Source organism: Hemiscyllium ocellatum, chromosome 34, assembly GCF_020745735.1.
Source record: "Hemiscyllium ocellatum isolate sHemOce1 chromosome 34, sHemOce1.pat.X.cur, whole genome shotgun sequence".
Classification (NCBI taxonomy): Eukaryota; Metazoa; Chordata; class Chondrichthyes; order Orectolobiformes; family Hemiscylliidae; genus Hemiscyllium; species Hemiscyllium ocellatum.
In genome coordinates this window covers 26,181,472-26,198,519 of record NC_083434.1, presented here as the reverse complement: position 1 = coordinate 26,198,519, position 17,048 = coordinate 26,181,472, and the positions used below count along the sequence as shown (strand labels likewise).

At 40.4% G+C, this 17,048-nt stretch overlaps 1 protein-coding gene across 3 annotated transcripts in view; it reads right to left on the bottom strand.

Moving 5' to 3' along the window:
- Positions 1-5,626: 5,626 nt before the first annotated feature.
- Positions 5,627-17,048, bottom strand: part of LOC132832284 (tubulin polymerization-promoting protein) — a 30,540-nt gene continuing 19,118 nt past the window's right edge. For all 3 annotated transcript variants that reach the window (XM_060850161.1, XM_060850160.1, XM_060850159.1), the window contains exons 3-4: positions 11,364-11,517; positions 5,627-9,481 (exon numbers count right to left, since the gene is read on the bottom strand). In XM_060850161.1, coding sequence (XP_060706144.1) covers positions 9,281-9,481; positions 11,364-11,517 — 355 coding nt within the window. In that variant the 3' untranslated portion in view covers positions 5,627-9,280. The remainder of the gene's footprint in view (positions 9,482-11,363; positions 11,518-17,048) is intronic.

Here is a 17,048-nt window from a genome sequence, read left to right as displayed (position 1 = left end):
GTAAGTCCCTTCAAGTCTGCTAAATAAACATAAGTTTCTATTTAATAACCATATCAAAGGCAGCCAATCCTTGAATAGCCCCTTAAGGCTATATGAACTCGCCCACCCAGCTGAACAAATGGTTTTCAGAGTTTTTCAAATTTAGCCAAGCTTCCCTTAATAGGCTGTGTTGTTAAAACAGGCAATTAAAACTGCAGGAACTGACAATTTTTTTTAATCTACACCAAATGATCAGTCAAGCAATGGGCTCCAGCAATAGGTATATGTTTTGCTATTTTAATTGACAACATTTTGTTGATTTTGAGTGGCTAAAAAATTTAAATTTAATCACAAGACGTATACTTCAGGAGCATTTACATCTGTTCCATAAATTTGTAATTTCCACACGAAAGTCCTCGAAGTGATGACAATGGGCTCTGTTTTTGAGCTCAAGTCTAACTTCAAATTGTGCTGCCATGTTTAAATTTTCCGCTTGTTTGGTTCACACCCCATCTCCTACCCCACTGGTGAAAGTGAGATCTGCTGTAACTGAGTATTGGAGTTATGCACTTAGGCCTGTCCACCGTTCTAAAGGTGCTCAGAGTTGTCCCACCTCTCAAAATATCTGCCCCCCAATTTCTGAATAAGGGGTTGACTGTTTTGGAATGAAATGAGAAGTTCTTCCCTCATGCAACTGTGAATCTTTGAAATTCCTAGAGGAGAGACGATGCTTCTTACTTTTTGACTGAGAGTGAGATTTTTGGATGCTGATGGAATCAAGGGATATATGTATTGTAGGGGGAGGTGAAGCTGAGATTGATCAGTCAGATTATTGATAAATATTAGAGATGACTTGATTGGTCAATAGACTTATTTCTTTTGACTTTATGTTTTTAAATTGACATGATGTGGCGAGAAAAGCCTTTGAACACAATCACTATCTTTGTGCAGCCGATATTGGAAACCTCGCACAATGCGAACACAAATGTTGACCCAGGCTCATCGGCAGCATGCATTTAGACAGTCATTTTAACATTGTACAATACCTCAAGGAATTTTACTGGAGTGCCATCAAACATAATAACAAGAAGTTACAAAAGCAAAATTAAGACAGGTGATCGGTAGCTTTGACCAAAAGGTAGGTTTACAGGGATATTGTGAAGCAGACAAGGGACTAGTTTAGTGAAACAATTTGAAAGCTTATGACCTAAATGGCTGAATAATGGCTTATCCAGTGAAGGGATAAAGATAATCAGGATTGCATGATAGGCATTAAAAATGGGAAGAACGTGGAACTGAATCTTCAGAGCACGTGAATGGCATGGGCAGTGGGAGAATATGGTGAGAATGGAAAAATTAAATGCTCAACATCAAAGAGAAAGGTTTGCTTATCCTCATAAAATTTCACTGACTAGATACGAATCTCAATCATATGAGCAGTGAGGGGTGTATTTGTATGTATTACCATCTCATTAGTATGGTTGAACATGTGTTGCTGGTTAAAGCACAGCAGGTCAGGCAGCATCCAAGGAATAGGAAATTCGACGTTTCGGGCATAAGCCCTTCATCAGGAATGAGGCCTCATTCCTGATGAAGGGCTTATGCCCGAAACGTTGAATTTCCTATTCCTTGGATGCTGCCTGACCTGCTGTGCTTTAACCAGCAACACATGTTCAACTGTGATCTCCAGCATCTGCAGACCTCATTTTTTACCCATCTCATTAGTACCCAATCTTAGCTCATTTAAATACAGTTTGTCATTCTCCCAGGTACCATTGAGAAATTAGATAGTGCTTATTCCCAATTTGAGAAGCAGAATAGAGGCTACAGCTCTCCAGGTCTTTTCAGACCCTCCATATTAGCCAGCATCTTAGGTCTTGAACAGCAACTACATATGCTCTCTTTTTACAGAGGTTGGCGTTGGTAAATGATCAGTCTCCCCACATCATACCATAATTTGGGCTAACATAATAACGGTCAACCCTATGTTTCTTTGCGTGTTTGCGGTCTATCTGCTTGCCTTGCCTTTGAACATATTACTTCATTCAATATCTACAGGCTTACAGTATTCTGTCTTGCTTTGTCTTTTAGTGCTAACAAAAAGCCAGGCAGTGTGGCCTGCTTGCCAGCATTGGACAGTCAAGGGAGTAGATGTGTTGTTATTCTGAAGGATCATTGGACCCTCAACATTAACTGTTTTCTCTCAATAGATACTGCCAGACCTGAAATTTATGTTTTTGTTTCAGATTTCCAGCAGTCACTGTTCTTTGTTTTTTATTATGTTCTTGTTCAGTGCAGGATTACATCAATGTCACATTTGCTGCATGTTTTAGCAGCTTCCTCAGTAAACACATTCCATGTTTTCAACCAACTGGCCACATCTAAAGGTATACAGGGTGTAGTTTTTAATCTGGTCAAGATCAGGGCAGCACGGTGGCACAGTGGTTAGCACTGCTGCCTCACAGCACCAGGGACCTGGGTTCAATTCCTGCCTCAGGCGACTGACTGTGTGGAGTTTGCACATTCTCCCCCTGTCTGCGTGGGTTTCCTCCGGGTGCTCCGGTTTCCTCCCACAGTCCAAAGTTGCGCTTCAGCGGGTCGGTGTGGACTTGTTGGGCCGAAGGGCCTGTTTCCACACTGTAAGTAATCTAATCTAATCTAAAAATTAACAAGTCAAGGATATATCATAGTCAGTCCACGGCAATGGCTAATCACAGACCAGGGTGCCTGGTGAATTCCCGATTCTCAAAATACATTCCAAAAAATCTCATTGACTGTACAAGGTTGCCCTACACTGGAACCTGCTGACTTTGTAGAATTTGGACAGATGGCTCTGGGTGGTGTTTGTGTTTCTAGGACCTAGACATGCTCAGTGTGTCCTGGGCAGATGCTGGTTTGCCCTCCTTGGCTGTAACTTAAACAGGGTCAGTGCTCACCGTCAGGGTGGAGGTGGAGGAGCTGGGCATTATGGGAGAGTCCGGAGTGGAGACTTCTGGGAGGCCATGTGTGTGGTTCCTCTTTCTTCTGGGTACCTGCAGGCACCACCCTGTCTCCTTGAGAGGAAAGGACATCTGGAGTAAGGTCAATATCCTTCATTCCCCGGTTGCCTTGTCCCATAGCATGAAAGTTTAAAGCATTGGAGTGAACATCCACATGCAGCTCTGACAGTCACTGGGCTTTATGCTGGACGTGTCTGTCCATGGCAATTGTCAATGTATCCATTATTGACACCAGCCAGATGCACACATGCCAAGCCAGTATGGTACTGATAATGTGGACTACTCCAACCCTTGATCAAGTTTACAAAGTGCCTCAGGTAAACCTGCTCACCTTACCTGTATCTATTTATGCATTGGTATTCATGGCCAACACTATAGGGTCTTCTTCTGGCTAGGACTGAGCAAGTACTTAGTCTTCACAGTCCTCTGAGTGCTGGCAATCTGGGCATTTCATCCTCAGTCAGCTGGGGAGATGTTCCAATGACATGCTCACAAGTGTACTCTAGCTAAAGTACCCTCTGAGATCCAAGTAACTGAAGGGTACAGGAGCCATGGTTTCCTCTGAGGGGTCTGTATCTTTCTCAGAGGTGGAGGAGGAGATGATACTTGGGAGGGGCTGTTCTCTTGCCGGCACCACTGTGGTGCCTGCAAAGAGGGAGTGTGTTGAGCAAATAAGGTTGACTGTTCAGTGCAGAGCAGTGCAGCACAACACAATTAGTCCTTGGTGCTAGGACTTGGAGGCTTTGGCACCACCATTATAACAGAATCACTGTATCACAAGACGCCCAATTACAATTATAGACAGAGTTTGAAAGAGCTGATCTAAACCACTATTCCTGATTAATTGTATTAATTGTAAGACACATTCCAGGTATAAATACATTTTTACTAAACTTATCACAGCACTAAAGAAACAATACTTCAGAAAAGCAGTGATTTTCTTTAGTCGATCCACTTCAGGACATTAGATCATGTCACTGGTTGGCTGACATTCTCCTTCTGTCTTTGGTCTTCCTTCTTGTCGACAAACCATGAAGAATCGTTGCCAATACTTGCTAGGCACTATCCCCATGTGCATGATCAGCGACAACCTGAACTCTATTGGCTTGCTAGTACATGGTCAGAACATGATCAGCATCAGACTGGCTTAACAGTACGTTTCCAATTCCTGATTGGTTTCTTTAAATATATTGGTCATCTCAGTGGCATCGCTTTCTACTGGCTCTTAATTCTTTTATTAAAATCTCCAGCACTTTTTCAATTCATCCCTTTTGTGACAGCCTGTCACTCTTCTTAATAACTCCATAGAACTTCATCTAGATGTGGCACCAATGAGGTCATTTAGGTGTCCATCTAGAATACGTAGTGTCACTCCTTAGTGACTTAACATCGTCTCAATTTTCCCAAGTAATACTGCATTCAGGAAATTCCAAAATAAATGAACTATGTGTGACTACAGAACAATTATTAACATCTAAAGCAAATTAAGGCTCAAAATAACCACATAAGACAAGTATATGTAGGCCTGTTAAATACTTTGTTACAAAATAAAACTATATTAAAATATAGCTGTGTCTCAAGTAAAATTTGGCTCTATTTCGCAAACATCTGTTCATTTGCCCTTTAATTAGTAAACCATAACCTACATCTCTTCAGTACATTGTTTATGTTAATGTACACCATTAAACATAAATAAAATTGTGCACCAAATACCTTATTGTTAGTCAGGGTCATATGGCATTGTTCCTTCTAGAAAGTGTTTCACAACTAACCACAATTAAAGAGAGTTTAATTTAATTCTGCACTTGCTTAATCAAGTCAAAATTATTGATTTTTTGAAAAATAATTCAATCTTACAAGATTACTCAATCTTTCCTCCTGGCTAGAATTATTCTGTTATCTTAATGTCTTCATAAATTTGCTCTGCAACTTCTCTGGTGTGATCAAGATTGGCTTGCTAGTAAATGGTCAGCACATGATCAGCATCAGACTGGCTTAACAGTACGTTTCCAATTCCTGATTGGTTTCTTTCAATATATTGGTCATCTCAGTGACATCGCTTTCTATGCGAACTGGGTGTAGTACCCCAGCCAAGGCTTAATTCATTTCTGCATTGTAACTTAATGGGCATGTCAGTACCCGTGGAACTGGAGTAGAAGAAAGTCGCTCCGGATATTGAGAGGCTAAGAGCAGATTCACTTGCCTTGCTTTCCCTTTTCAATGCAACATCTGTAAAATATCTCAAAATTGTTGCCAATATGAATTGAACTATCTGCAATATTTAAAAGGCATCTGAATGGGTATGTGAATAGGAAGGGTTTGGAGGGATATGAGCCGGGTGCTGACAGGCTAGATTGGTTTGGGATGTCTGGTTGGCATGGACGGGTTGGACCGAAGGGTCTGTTTCCATGCTGTACATCTCTATGACTCTAACCCTACCAAATAGATACTGCATACAACATGACAGGTTAATATTATGAGATTTTTGCCTTAATTTTCTTCTGAGAATGTTTATTTTTCAAAAAGCCAGTTGAGTTGAGAAGCAAATCTACACAAATATAGAATACTGTTCTGTTTCTCAACTCTCGGACCAATGTAATAGTTATGAAATGAATACAATGGATGAAAATAATTACATAGAACCCTCATAGCTTTACAAATAGATTTTATTTCATTTATTGTTCTTACAAAATTTAGTCAGTCTAGCTTTACGATGTAGCAATATCTGGCAGCCTCTGATACATAGTTGAAGCAAGCAATGTAGAAAAATAAGGGTGTAATTCTATAGAGAAAGAACTATTCACAACACCCATAGCTTCCTCTCAGCCCTCTTGACCTTCAGACCATGTATGTCCTTTCCTCTGCCTTTTAGTAAAGGAGGAACAGAATACTGATTAAAGTGCTTGGCCTTGGGCAGTATGTACAATGGAAAGCTGAAGGCTTTAATTGCAATTCTTGATTTGTTATCAAGCATTACTTACGAGAGATTTTCAGATTGTTGGATTGTATTAAAACAGCAAATTAAATCTGAGCGTCTCTACAGTGCATATCGGATGGAAAGTCAAAAACAAACCCAAATTCGACAAAGAAAGCAAATATCAGCAGTACCTCAGTCATCACTGAAGGAGCAGCAATTAGTTGTGCTGTGAATAGTAATGACCTTACAGTAAAGTGCACAATGTGAACTGTATTTATATATTGGTACAAGTTAGGATTTGTGATGTTAAAAATTGACAAAGCTTAGATCTATATATTACATAATTATTTTTTGAGTATCTTCCAATTAATGATAAACATGTCAATTTTAATGGAACAATGATCCATGCTGAGGATTATTCAACTTGGAATTTTCGATGCAGCTAATATCCCACTATCAACCTATGCATACTGAGATTGGCTATTTACATACAATTTACAAATTTGATTTCAGCATAACTACCACCGCAGAACAATCTTTGAAGCGTTTTATAATGTATCACAACCATTATATTTCTGCTGCATTTCATTTATTTCCCCTTGGTGTGCTAAATTTTTTTTGAATACAACAAATTCTGAAGATATTTAGTATTATCTCAGGACAACAGACTCCCTGTTACTTGTTCAAATGGTAGCCCAGACATTCCTGCAAGTTTAAGGCAAATGGACCCAGTTCTCCAATCCAGGGGAAACTTGTGTTTTGGCAACAATATATTTGATTCCTCTCAGGCAACTGTTGGAGGAATAAGTATCAGTTAGGGAGAAGCCCGTGGATGGAATCTAGCTTCCATAGATGATTCAGGACAAAAAGTGGAGGGGAGAGGGCAAGCTAAAGAAACAGCAGATGGAAAAGAAAGGAGAAGTTTGAAATAAAGAAGATATCTGATAGAATATCACACTTGATTTTAACAAATACTCAAAACTTTTGGGCCATGGTTAGAAAGGGTAACCTGCAATTTGGAAATCTCAATCAATAGCGATTGGCTGAAAAGTGCTCTTATGTTGTGTTTGATGGAATGTGTAGTACACTCCTATAAACTCAGTCATAATCAAACTTATTTCCAGCTGTTAGTTCTTCTATCCATATTATGATGCAGGTGTTGGACGGGAGTGGACAAAGTAGCTAACTGAAAAAAAAAGAGTGGGAGCTCTGAAAGCTCACGGTTTAAAATAAACCTGTGCACTATAGCCCGGTGTCATGTGATTTTTGACTTTGTATACTTTATGAGCAGTTCACACAGGATGGAACCCAACTGGTCTGATGTTTAGACTTTCACTAACCCAACATAAAACTTTGAAATCATAGCCATGATTCTTTGTTATTAAAGTGTTAATTAAAGTCTTCACATACATAAGTCTTCATTCAATGCTCCCCCAATATCCCCTTTATAAGCTATACTCTGCCTGTGCACTTATGTCTTCGGAAGGGCATCAGCTACAACTTTCATTCGTTTGTTGTCTTTGCAGTTATAGCAGGGCCATTCCATTAATCTGCTGAAGCATACAGAGAGAATAATTCACTGAGAAACTCCAAGATAAGATGAAGCAGCTTAAGAACAGGCAGTAGCTTTACTGGAATACAATAAAGTGGAATGAAATGAATCAGTGTTGTTACCGAGAACAAAGGCACTATGTGCCAGTTTCCAATTCCCCATTTGAGCAGGGTGAGGCAAGAATGTGTAATATAAGGTCTACCACGACCACATTCACAATGGCAGTTATACATTCTATTCCCTTTAACAGAATCACTGGTTGATAAATGTCTCTCTTGAAGCCTAAGGAAGTGTGCCAATCATACACTTTTGGAAGCAGAATCACAATCGAGCTCAGTACTTAACAGATTCTACATTGTTAAGTTGAACTGGGGTCTAGAGAAAAAGTGTAATACAATTCCTATTTATGTTGCACAACAAAACAATGGAATTGTTTGACAGGATAAACATTCATACTCCCCCCTCCCCCCCATGATGTTATGTCAGCTTAGTCATTTTCATTTGTGCAGGAATATAGAAACTTCAATCTCCAGCTTTTATTTTCTTTCAGCAGAAACCTTTCAGGATATGACTGACAATCATTAAAACTGTCGAATGTCAATTTATCCTAATTCCACTAGCTGAAAGATATTAGGATTATGGCAAGTCTGTGATGATATTGAGGGTGTGATTCATCTGTACCATCCTTATGGTTAACCCATCACTGACTGATCCATACCTTCAGATTGTTCAAATGTTCCTTGTGCACGACTACAACATGCTGACAGTCCTTGCCACTGACAACAAAAACCATTCAGTCAAAGCACTTCTTTGAGTGCCTGCGGGTCACCTTCCAAATTCACTGATTAGATCCACCAGCTCCCATCCTATTTTCTTCAAAAAGCTGATCGGGCCAAATCTCGACACTTTAAGATATAACTGACCTTTTTTTGGCAGGTAAAATGCTATTTGCAGCAGAGTCCTATCTCATTTACGTCGAACACATCTTTCAGGGGCACAGTGGTTGATCCGTATTAGAAAACGACGTATTACTAGAGTGATGCCGACAGATGCCTTCTCACCAATTGCTTCTTTGCCATAATGCAATTTTCACAATGTTGTGGTGAGACTTTCTTTCCCCATTGACCACCTAAATTGGAAGGACATTTTGTACAACAGGACTATCAAAGACGACACACATTTATACCTGACATGTTGAGACTGACACTTCTATGCCTCGTTCAGTTTTGCATTTTTCCTATGTCTTCATGTCCACTCAGCAGTTGAAGAGAACCCAGTCTTACAAGGTATAGTTTGATGTTTCATTACCAACTCTGGATGAGGATTTTATGAAACAGAGTACTTGGACATTGTTCCCTGTCTCATCAATTGTGGGGAGAGGCATCTTGTAATGCAGGGATCTTTGGACTGAACATAAGTTTCCATTCTTAACACAAAATGAGTTGAAAGTCATCCAAAAAGATGACTGTAATGCAGCATCACGAACTGGTTCAAATGTTAATGATTTTGAGCTATTGAGAGTTGTCCTTTCAAAGCCTGGTCCTCTGCTGAGGTGCCAATGACCAACAATGAAGGGTGGACTGCATGTGATTACCAAGAGCCACTCAAAAATGACAATAATTTTGACAGTTGGCCAATGATGGTGGCAGGGTAATGGGAGGGGGTGTGGGGTAATGGCCTTTCTAAAGAAAGTGTGGAAGATTTTTCTAACCAACTAGAAATACTTGGAAATAAACAATGACGACTTGAGTTCCTACTTTTGATTTGTTCTCCCAAGGTGCATTGGAAGTAGATACATTCCCAGTGATGGTGATACATATGTTGGAAAAGAACCTAGTCATGTTTACTCCCTTTTACTTTCTGGTCATATGTGCCAGCATGTTTGTATCCCACTACGTAGCCAGTATTCTGAACCAAGTACTCTCTGCCTTCTCTTCCTCGGCCTTTTCCGCTTTGATCAAACCTTTCTTTGTGGGAACCAGTGAACTTTGAGGTATCTGTAAGTCGTGACAACGTGGGAGATAGCACAGTTTTCTGCAGAGAAAACAATTAAACCAACATTACACTTGATAAAGGATTATTTCATGCACAAAGAAGTTCATAAAGAAGCAAATTTAGGACATAACAAGATTATACAAGATATTACCTTGGCTCAGTGGCATCTTTTGCCTCTGAGTTAGAAGGTTGCAGGTTTAAGTCCCACACCAACAACTGAGCACGTTAACAAGGCACAGTTTTGTGCAGACTTTCTATGTTTCAGATAAGACATTCAATTGCGGGTCCTTCTGCCTTCTCAGATGACAACACCAAATTAAAGCAGAAGGCAGGAATCTCTCTGGTGTCCTTGAGAGTCAATAACTATCTCTCAACCAACACCACCATTAGATTATTTGGCACCGTAACTCATTTCTCATTGGAGCAGCTTGCTGAGCATAAGTAGCTGCTGTGTGTCTTCTACATGACAGCAGTGACTACATTTCGTTAGTATGGAATTGATTTTAAATTGTTTCAGAACATCCTGAGGTCAAAGACAAAGCTTTATACATGCAGGTCTTTCTTCTTTCAGTTTGATGCTCGTAAACAGCCAACTGTCCAAGGGACTTTACACTAGGGATTGATCTATCTTGCATTTGGACTTTGCTTAGCCTAGATCACAATGTGCTCAAATAGATGTCTATATAAGAACACCTTGCAGAACAGTGCATCAAAACAAATTGTACAAGATTTATGTTGACAGGGTCTGTTTGCAGACAACAAATTAACACTTTTGGCAACCTTTGTCTAGAATCTGGATAGCATTAATAATACGTACAGAAAATGTGCTGCTACATCTCTACAGGAAACCAAATTAGACATGCACAATAACACTTTGATAATGCAGGGAGCTTGAGCTAGAATATTAATGCCAATTCCAGTCATTTAACCCAAGTGTTAAGCAGACAAAGAGCTTACACTATATGGCACCGAACAAGCACTTGTGATGACCCAGAATGCTTTGCAACCAATTAATTACTTTGTGAAGTGCGTTCACTGTCATTATGCAAGCAAACATAACTGATTGATGCACAGTGAAATCATACAAACAGCAATGAGATTAATGTCCACTCTTCTTTAAACACTTTCACTGGAACCTCTCCATCCATCTGAGCAGGGAGACAATATCCCAGCCTGACATGTTTTGTGGAAGAGATCAGTCTGACAATGCAGCACTCATCAGTGCTTTACAGACAGGTCCAGCCTGGATAAAGGGCTCATGATGTGGAATTGATTCTGATATTGGACTGGTGATCCAGAGGCCTTGCTTGCTTATTAACATACAACAATGGTTCAAATGTCTCCATAGCAACTTGATTATTTGTATTCAGTTTAAACAGAAAGAAGTCTAGAATCCATAAAATTGGCCATGATGTAAAACCTCAGCTCGTTTCAGGCAGGAAACCTGCATCTGGGATACACATGACCGTAATCCCAATCCAACATGGACTGCCCTCTTAAGGAGACACTCAGTTGTCCCAAACTGCTGATACAGGACCTTCTCAGGGCAATTAGGAGTGGACAATTAATGGCAAAATAATTGGCGGGGAAGAAATTCAAACAGGAAGACATGCTTTTTCTGAAAATTGCATCCTATTGGGATGAGATCACTTGACCTCAGTTTCTGTTAACTCAAAATTTTAATGTTTGTAATACCTGCAACCAATAATCATTGAACCAAAGAAACACTGCGAAATCCTGTTGTCACATATTAATCCACTATTTCAATAACTTTTGTAGGACAATGATTGTCTCTAGAACTCCCGTGTACAAGGAGAGTACAGGCCACTCCTAATCCAGCAGCTGGGTTAATTCCTCTTTAAACAGGACACTGCCTGCCAAGTACTGGATGATTATGTTACATAGCGATGAGAAAACATACCGTTACTCCTGAAACAACAGGGGACTTCCCTTCAACTAACTTGTGAATCTCCTGGATTGCCTCTTCCTTGACCTTCCCTTTAAACCTCTTCTGTGCAAGCTCTTCAAGGGCATCCTCGAATTGGTGAAAGGTAATAGTCCTAAAAGATTTCGCCCTGGAACACAAATTCACAGCCATCAGAAACATTCCCTAAAGAACATATTGTTTTCATCCCTGTGAATGTTTTCTCCAATATGCACTAACCACGCATAATCTCTTACAAAATTTACCTCACTGTAAAGCTCCTTGATGTACAGAAAGACAAACTTCTAGAATGTCCAATAGTACAGCCAACAATGTACACTTGACCTGTGGTCACATCAGTGAAATGACAACAAGATTTATGTCACAGACTGAGAAACGAATACCCCATCTGGTATGAGTCACAAGCAGGAATGTATGGAGGAATGAGTTAACAGACAGGAGGACTCAGTTGATAACTATATCAGAAATATGCAGCACCTCCTGTGATACATGTTTTGAGTTGATGAGTCCACTTCTGATAGATTTGCTTCCCTCCCCTAACCGGAGTAAAAAGCAATGAGTTTCAGCCTTCCGCAATCTAATTTGATGCCTTTAACTCAAATGCTTTTATTAATTGGTTTGATCTTTATTGGCCCCAGGTTTTAGTTCAGAGAATTAGCAGTCACAGTGAATTAAAACTGTTCTGTGTTTCGGAGATCATCAATGTTTGCATGTATTAGAGCTGTCACATATTCCAAGTATTAGCAGCCCCAGCGTATTAGAGCTGTCATATATTCCAAGAATTAACAGCTCATGTGTATTGGAACTGTCGTAAATGCCAGGGTTTAATCAATGCTTAAGTGAATTGTAGCTGTCCTATAGTCCAAGAATTAACAGTCCCTATGTATTAGTCATTATTTGGAGATGCCAGTATTGGACTGGTGTGTACAACGTTAAAAATCACAACACCAGGTTATAGTCCAAAAGTTTAATTGGAAGCGCTAGCTTTCGGAGCGCCGCTCCTTCAGCAGGTGGTTGTGTATTTGAGCTTCCAGGGATTAGCAGGAATGTAGGAAGTGCAAAGGCTAGGTTGTGTATAATAAATAGACACTAACAGTAATAAGGTAAATGATCAGATAATACTGACCAAGGCATCAGGCAGAATCACTTGTTCTTTGTTGGATCTTTTATGTCCAGTTGAGAAGGAAGCGATCACTTATGACAACACAGCCCTTCAGTACAGCACTAAAGTACCAGCCAAGAGCGCCAAAGGGTCAGGAGTGGGGCCACTGAACATGACCGAATATCAATGCGTGTTGCTCACTGTGTGAGACCTTGGATGGCCAAACAAATCAAAGGCAAGGAGACAGCAATTCAAACCCATTGCAAGGTACTATCAATAGAAGGCACCAAGCCGCAAATCCAAAATATGTGCAGTGAGGCAATGATACATCTTGATGCTGAAAAGGCTTTGAAGATCCACTTAAATTTCATTGATACTTGCAATACACAGCAAAGCTATTCAGCACGTGTCTGCTCTTTAAGGGTGGGATCTTCCCAATGCCATGGTGACAGGCCTCCAGGCAGGATTATGAGGAAATTTTACAACTGAGGCATCAGACCGGGAGCCTGCTGTTCAGACCAGCTTAATGGGTGTGGGTGGTCGACCCGTTGAAGTTAATGTCCAGTCGTGGACTGATTGACACCATTGCCAGAATCTTCCTGATGACAGACAGTTCCACACCCCAGTGGAGGTGAAGCCTGTGGGTGCCTGAAGGTAGATTTGATTGGGAGACTCAATGTCTCCTCTTTGATACCACACCTATCACCCGAACTGCCAAAGCTACAGTGAAAAGGTAGCAGCTGCCATCAACCACTCTGGAGAGGTAGTTTCACACAACTGCGGCCAGAGATTTTCTTCACATAAACTTCATTACTTCAGAGAGTATCGCAAGGTGAAACTTTCTCATTCTCCCATTCCCTCAAAAGCCCAAAAGGTTGAATACTTCGTTGCTCCAACTTTGGGTATTTTTTTTTAAATGCACTCATCCATTTCCCTTTTGAAACTTGGTATTGATTCTGTTCCCAATATCCTTTCAGGGTGTGCACTCCAGATCAGAACAACAACGTGCGTAAAGAAAAGATTTCTTCCTGGCTCTTCAGCTGATAATCAGTGGCAGGAAAATGGGTGGGAAAGCACGGGAAAAGCATTATAGTCCAAGAAAATTATATCCCATTTCGATTAGATTATATTCCCCTACAATGTGGAAACAGGCCCTTCGGCCCAACAAGTCCACACCGACTCTCCAAAGAGTAACCCATCCAGACCCATTCCCCTACTCCTTACTAATGCACCTATCACAATGGGCAATTTAGCATGGCCAGTTCACCTGACCTGCACATCTTTGGACTGTGGGAGGAAACCGGAGCACCTGGAGGAAACCCATGCAGACACAGGGAGAATGTGCAAACTCCACACAGACAGTCACCCGAGGCTGGAATCGAACCTGGGTCCTGGCACTGTGAGGCAACAGTGCCAAAACTCTACCAATATCAGACAGCCTATTTGTCTTTATATTAGATTAGATTAGATTCCCTACCATGTGGAAACAGGCCCTTTGGACCAACTAGTCCACACCGACCCTCCGAAGAGTAACCCACCCAGACACATTTCCCTCTGACTAATATACCGAACACAATGGGCAATTTTGCATGGCCAATTCACCTGACCTGCACATCTTTGGGCTGTGGGAGGAAACTAGAGCACCCAGAGGAAACCCACACAGACACCAGGAGAATGTGCAAATTCCACACAGTCTCCAGAGGAAGGTTTCATTGGAGATGGACAGAACCCAGGATCCAGTGAGGATCACTATGTGTCACTTAAAGCTATAAATTCTTCACAAAGCTGTCTTCATAGATAAATATTTGCACTTAATATACTGTGCAGCCGCATGTTGGAATATACTTTTCAAATAAAAAGTCAGATTACATATACAAAAGTTAAAGGCTCCAAAAATTTAGAAAAAAGCAGAATTCTTAAAACGTCTATCAGGCTTTACATAAACTTGAGATGGAATTAATGATATATATGGTAAGCAATACCTTGACTTATACTTCAGCTCACTCAAAACTCGATATCTATCAAGCAATCATTGGCCATTGCCCTGAGGTGGTAAAAGACACCATATAAAAGGTCAATCATGAGAAAGCTTAAAGATTTCTTTCAAGAAAACAAGTGTTTGCACAAATATTGTAGAATATTGAATTGCAGAATATTTGGCAGTTCATGACCAAAGCTACAAGCACTCTTCTGTTCCTATATGGTAACTTAGGACTAACATGTGCATACCCAGGATACAGCAAGTAAGAAATGATTATGTCTTTGCTGAGGCATGCACTGTCATTTAGAAAAAGGGACCATTTAGATCTGTGCTAATGCAAAGTGAGTAAAAACTCACATTTATTAATTTCTCTGTAGACCAGAAGGCAGTCAGAGAACTTGCACCCCATTCTCCTCCTGCTATTCAGCTGCTGAAGTTAGTGGAAAGTATTCAGTTAAATGTACTCAGGAAGCATCTCTCTGGAGACAGTAATTTATCAGACACTGCCTGGCTTCAGAAAGACTTCGTTTTACCATTGGTGTACTAACTTTCCTTTCAGAATTATGGCTCCAACAGTCACCCACAGGGAAGACTATCTGTGTTTTCTAAACAAAGTATAATTAAATTTCCCCGACGTAACAGGTGAATCAAGGTATTGTTAGGAGGCAGCAGGGTTTCTTTGTTAGATTATACTCTCAATGTAAAAATTCAAAAGTGTGTCTTAGGAAGCCTTTTAGTACATAGGCCCGTTAATATAAAACCTGGGTGACATCCCGGATCCCAGGGGCATGACAATGACCCTCTATTCTTTTCACAGTTACATGTTAATATTTCCCTAGGTTTAGTCATTTGATTCAATACCTACCCTGACAAAGCTTCATTGTAAACTCTGAGGACAGATTGCCTAGGTTGTTTTCCCTTATGTGTAGAAGACTGATTGGTGACCTTACCAAAGCTTTGAAAATGAGACAGGGATTTGATAGGATAGACATAGGGAAATTGAGACTTACTGATACAATGGTGGAGAAAGGTACACAACATGGCAACATAATCTTAAAAGTAGAATTGGGCCTTTTAGAAATAAATTCTTCCTCAAAGAGCATTCAGCATTTCTTCCTCAAACAAATCTGGAATTCTTGCCCCCACACAAGTGGGTTTTGTAATTATTAAGTGCAATTGTTCATATGTTGCCAGTTACATTCAAATAACATAAGTGCCAGATAATAACCATTTCCAACATTAATGAATCTAAATATCGCTCTTAATGTTCAAAGGTGTTACCATTGTTGAATTATTCACTGTCAACTCCCCAAGGGATACCATTGACCAGAAACTGAACTAAACCAGCTATATGAATGCTGCAATAGCAGGTCAGAGGCTAGCAAGGCTGCGCAGTAATTCCTATCTCCCTGATGCTTGTCTATCATTTACAAGATACAAGTCAGGAATGCAATAACACCATGACAACTCAAACAGCATTCAAAAAAACTTAACACCACCCAAAGCAAACATCCCGCTTTATTAGCTCTCCCCATTCACCACTTTAGCGTACACTCCTCCCACCACCAACACAGAGTGACAGCAGTGTGTATCGTTTACAAGTTGCACTGCAGTAACTCACCAAGGCTCCTTTGAAATATTCTTTGAAACCCATGCCTTCCACTACATAGAAGGTCAAGTGAAGCAGAAGCTTGGATGTATCACCACCAGCAAGTTCCCCTCAAAGCCAAACATCATCATGACTTGGGACTATAATTACCATTTCACTCTATCGCGGGGTCAAATTCTCTTCCTATCAGCACTCAGGGTACCCTCATTGATTGGAACAGTTCAAGGTGGCAGCTCACCACCACCATTTTCTCCAGGACAATTAGGGATTGACAATAAACAATGGTCTAGCTAGTAGCCCCACGTCTTATGAATGAAGAAAAAAAGATTAAAGATCAGTAATCTGAGAAGCATTGGACCAAAAGCTGCTGACAATATCTGTTTTATCATAAACCTGCAGTAACAACTACAGCTGTGGGCACAGTTCGAATCCATTTCACAGAGGCCAAAGGCTAGAGTTTTGCCTCAGTAGATGGTTGTTTCTGTTCTCCTGCCAACTGCCAGCAAATCAAAGATTGATGTGGCCTCCTTACATGAAGCAGTGTAAATTATTTTCAAGTACGCAGATATTGAGCGCAAACCAACCCATGTCTCTTACTTAACACCTAAAACCAGATGTTGGCCTAAATCACACTGCTGTTTGACACCTTGCTGGGTGTCAATTCGTTCCGTGTTTCCCTATGTTATAGCAATGCTTATGAAATGATCTCATTGTTTCCCAAATCATTTTGCAGCCAATGAAGTCATGCAAGATGCTATGCAAATGCAAGCTTTTATTTTTCTTTTCCTGACCTAGAATATGAAAATGTCAGAATTTGAAGAGCAACCTTTAAGGCAAAATAATGGCAGAAATTCAATGTCCACTTCCCTCATCCTTACTCTCAGCAAGATGACAGCTGAGTTTGAGGACATAAAATCGGGGGTGCCTACTTCTAGAAGAAAGTGAGGTCTGCAGATGCTGGAGATCAGA